The 3,927-nt window shown below is 43.9% G+C and overlaps 1 protein-coding gene across 1 annotated transcript in view; it reads right to left on the bottom strand.

Annotated features, from left to right (window-relative positions):
- LOC110318039 (DNA (cytosine-5)-methyltransferase 3C) overlaps positions 1 to 3,927 on the bottom strand; it is a 33,763-nt gene that overhangs the window by 25,523 nt on the left and 4,313 nt on the right. Inside the window, exon 3 of the mRNA XM_021192798.1 lies at positions 335 to 445. Within this exon, the coding sequence (XP_021048457.1) occupies positions 335 to 445 (111 nt within the window). The remainder of the gene's footprint in view (positions 1 to 334; positions 446 to 3,927) is intronic.

Below are 3,927 nucleotides of genomic sequence, written 5' to 3'. Positions count from 1 at the left end.
ACTACCAGCCCAGAGATGGCACCACCCACAAGGGGCCTCTCCCCCTTGATCACTAATTGAGAAAATGCCTTACAGCTGGATCTCATGGAGGCATTTTCCCAACTGAAGCTCCTTTCTCTGTGACAACTCCAGCTGTGTCAAGTTGACACAAAGCTAGCCAGTACATGTGGTCTATATGCAGAGACATGTGTATAAGAGTAAAACAAGTGTGTAAAGGTTTAATTATAGATTTAAACACAGGTGTGGGAGAAAGACCTGCTGAATTACCTTAGCCTCATTTTCTATGCTGGTCTGAACGGTGGGAGGAGCCTGGGTCTAGTAAGAGGGGACTTACTGCTGGGGTTTTAGAGGGTGTCCTGGTCTCGCAGAACATCACTGGAGTGTCAGAGCCACTGCTGTTCCCCATCTCACCATCCCTGTCTCCATCTCCATCTCCTGTGAGGTCCTGCAAAGAGGAAACACAAGCAAAGCAGGCAAGACAGCAGTACAGATAAGGAAGGGGACTGGCACTGAGATGCACAACGATGCCACGCTAAGGGTCCCTACAATCCTTCCGCCCTCCTCATTTTGCTGTAATGAGACTATAGAATCCTCTTCGCCCATGGGAAGCACAGCCCACTGGCTTAGAGGAGCTAAAGGACAGAGAGGATCCCTTCTCTAGAATGTCTCCACTCTAGAGTCAAGTCCCTCATCTCAGAGCCAGCCAGTCTTCCCACAGAGATATTGGGGCGAACTGCAGTGGTCCCAGACCTCCAGGAATCATACTAGAAGGTGACAGGAACGCCTTTGGCAAAAGCTACTGAAGTTCTTTGGACAGCCCAGAAAGAGAACTTATTCCTTTCCTTCGGTCACACCCATCCTTCCTGCTGAAGTCATTGCTCCAGAATTGAGGCAAAAACTGTCTGCCTCTGTGACCTTTGATGGATCCCAGGAAGATACTGGAGGAAGGAAGCAAATGGAGTTTATTTTTATAGAGAGATTGGTGCATCAGAACCAGAAAGGATTCATGGCAGTGTGCATGCTTCCATGGCAAGTAGAGTGACAGAAATGTCTCCATCCACATTCTGTAAGCAGATTTTCAAGACTGGAGAGATGGTTCAGTGGTTAAGAGCACTGGTTGCTCTCTGGCTACTCTTCCACAAAACCAGGGCTCGGGTCTTAGCGCCAACAACTGCCTGTCATTCCACTTTCAGGGCATCCCACACCCTCTCCTGGCCTCTGAAGGCAGCAGGGACCGTGCACAGACATACTTGCAGGCAAAAGATTCATCACATTAAAAATACGTAATAAGCCGGGCGTGGTGGCGCACACCTTTAATCCCAGCACTTGGGAGGCAGAGGCAGGTGGATTTCTGAGTTCGAGGCCAGCCTGGTCTACAGAGTGAGTTCCAGGACAGCCAGAGCTATACAGAGAAACCCTGTCTCGAAAAAACCAAAATAAATAAATAAATAAATAAATAAACATAATAAATAAAAAATTTATAAATATATTCAGAGTGTGTAATAGTTTCTTCTTATTTCATGTACATTGGTATTTTGCCTGTATGTTTGTCCATATGAGGGTGTCAGATCTCCTGCAACAGAAGTTATAGACAGTTGAGAGCTGCCATGTGGGCGCTAGGAATTGAACCCAAGTCCTCTGGAAGAGCAAGCAGTGCTCTTAATCTAATTGCTGAGCCATCTCTTCAGCCCCAATAAAATTGTTTTTTTTTTTCTAAAAATTAAAAAATAACTGAATGTTCAATTAAAAGAATATTCTATTATTTTCATTTGCATAGCAGTTTGGCAAGCAAGCAAGTAATTTACGCTGTGCCACCAGCTTTAGAGGGCTTTAAAGACACAATGAAGTTTAAGTAAGTAAAGAAGATTCATTATCCCCTGAATTTGTAGAAAAATAAAGAGTAGCAGCGTCTTCAGACAACAGTGAAACATCCCCTTTTGCTATGGGATTCAGATTTAAATCAGTTCTTGCAAAGGTCATCAAAGCCAACAGCAGTGAACTCACACAGGCCCTGAGTGAGAAGCAGTTAAGTTGGGAATGGTCAACAGGCTGTCGATGCTGGTAACAAAATGACAGGCCAGCCAGGGGAATCAGGTATGTGGCCTGGGTCTCTTGCGTCTTAAGCAGCAATAATTTGAGACATGAGTAGACTTCAGGCCAGCGTGGGAGCCTCTATCTGTTGTTTGGAAAGAGCTTGGAGCCAACACAGTTGCCTTTCAGAGATCTGCCCAGTTCACGCTGGAGCTCCATCCCAGCTTGCGAGTCAGAAAACCAGGCAGTCTCGGCCTAAGCTAGCTGTTGCTGCCGTGGCAACCACATTCATCTGCTGCTGTTGAGTGAGGTGCTGGCAGAAACAAAAAGACACTCAAATTATTTTGCTTAACAAACATCGGAAATCAAGGCAAAAGCAATGGTTGCTAATGATCCAGATTAAAATATTTCAAGCTAAAAAGACGAAAGGAACGTGAAAGACCAAACCATAGTAAGAAGAGAACAATAATGAACAGATCCCTAGAACAATCCACAAGGAAATATCAAGATCTGAAAAAGAAACACTGAAAGAGTGTGTCAACCAGGTCCTGGAGAAAACAGTTTATAAAGCTCTGGGAGCAAGGACGTGGCCCACCAAAGAGATTCTTCCAGGTGGTGGCACACGCCTTTTAATCTCAGTGTTCAGAAGGCAGAGACAAGGTCAAGGCCAGCCTGGTCCACACAGAACTCTCCACCAGCCAAGACTGGTGAGATCCTGTTTTGGGGGTGGGGTGAGCTTGTTTTTGTTTGTTTGTTTTTTGTTTGTTGTTTTTTTAAAGGCTATTCCTGTTTGAATATAGAAGCTTGTTATAGTTATGCTTTTTTGTTTGTTGGTTGGTTGGTTGGTTTTTTTGAGACAGGGTTTCTTTGTGTAGCCCTAGCTGTCCTGGAACTCACTTTGTAGACCAGAAATTCGCCTGTCTCTGCCTCCCAAGTGCTGGGATTAAAGGCATGCGCGCCACCATCACCCGGCATGCTTTATTCATGGTAAAATAATTTAAAACCACCTAAATAAACCACTGTTTTATAAATTACATCGCTACATTTGTTGTTGTTGCTGTTGTTGTTGTTACAAGCTACATGTGCTTAACATCTTTGAAATTATTGGTCTGTGGCATGACATTCTACAGTATCTTGCTGACTTGAACATGACTGTTGCTAAATACTTCCATTAAAAAGTGTCCAGTGGGGAATGGAGAGATGACTCAGCACATAGAGGTCTGTGTACGCCAGGCTGGCAAAGCCTGTGTGGAGCATGGCAAAGCCTGAGTTCAACTCCCAACAACCACATAGTGGCTCACAACCATATCTATAAGGGGATCTGATGCCCTCTTCTGGCCTGCAGATATATATGCAGCAGGTCACTCATACATTAAATAAGAAAAAAAAAAAAAAAAAAAAAAAGGTTTTAAAGTGATTTTCAAAAAGACAAGCCAGGTGATGGCGCACGCCTCTAATCCCAGCACTCGGGAGGCAGAGGCAGGCGGATATCTGAGTTTGAGGCCAGCCTGGTCTACAGAACAAGTCCCAGAATAATCAGGGCTACACAGAGAAACCATGTCTCAAAAAACAAACAAACAAACAAAAACTGAACTAAGAGCAAGAAAAATATAACTGTGGTGGTGGAGGGGATTACTAATAGCTAGCTAAATGTATAAGTATAAACTAAATATAACCAAGGTGGGTGCTTAAGTTTTGCTCCTCTTTATGTGCTCTGGATGCCGACCCCTACCTAAAGTTTGGTGGCAATGATTTTCTCCCGTTCTGTAGGCTACTTCCTTTGCTGTACTGAAAGGTTTTTGTTAGTATTAATTTATTTTTTTTTGATTTATTTATTTATTATATGTAAGTACACTGCAGCTGTCTTCAGATACTCCAGAAGAGGGCGTCAGATCT

This window comes from Mus pahari, chromosome 3, assembly GCF_900095145.1.
Source record: "Mus pahari chromosome 3, PAHARI_EIJ_v1.1, whole genome shotgun sequence".
NCBI classification, from domain to species: domain Eukaryota; kingdom Metazoa; phylum Chordata; class Mammalia; order Rodentia; family Muridae; genus Mus; species Mus pahari.
Note: the sequence above shows the minus strand (reverse complement) of the source record. Positions and strands in the feature narration are given on the sequence as shown.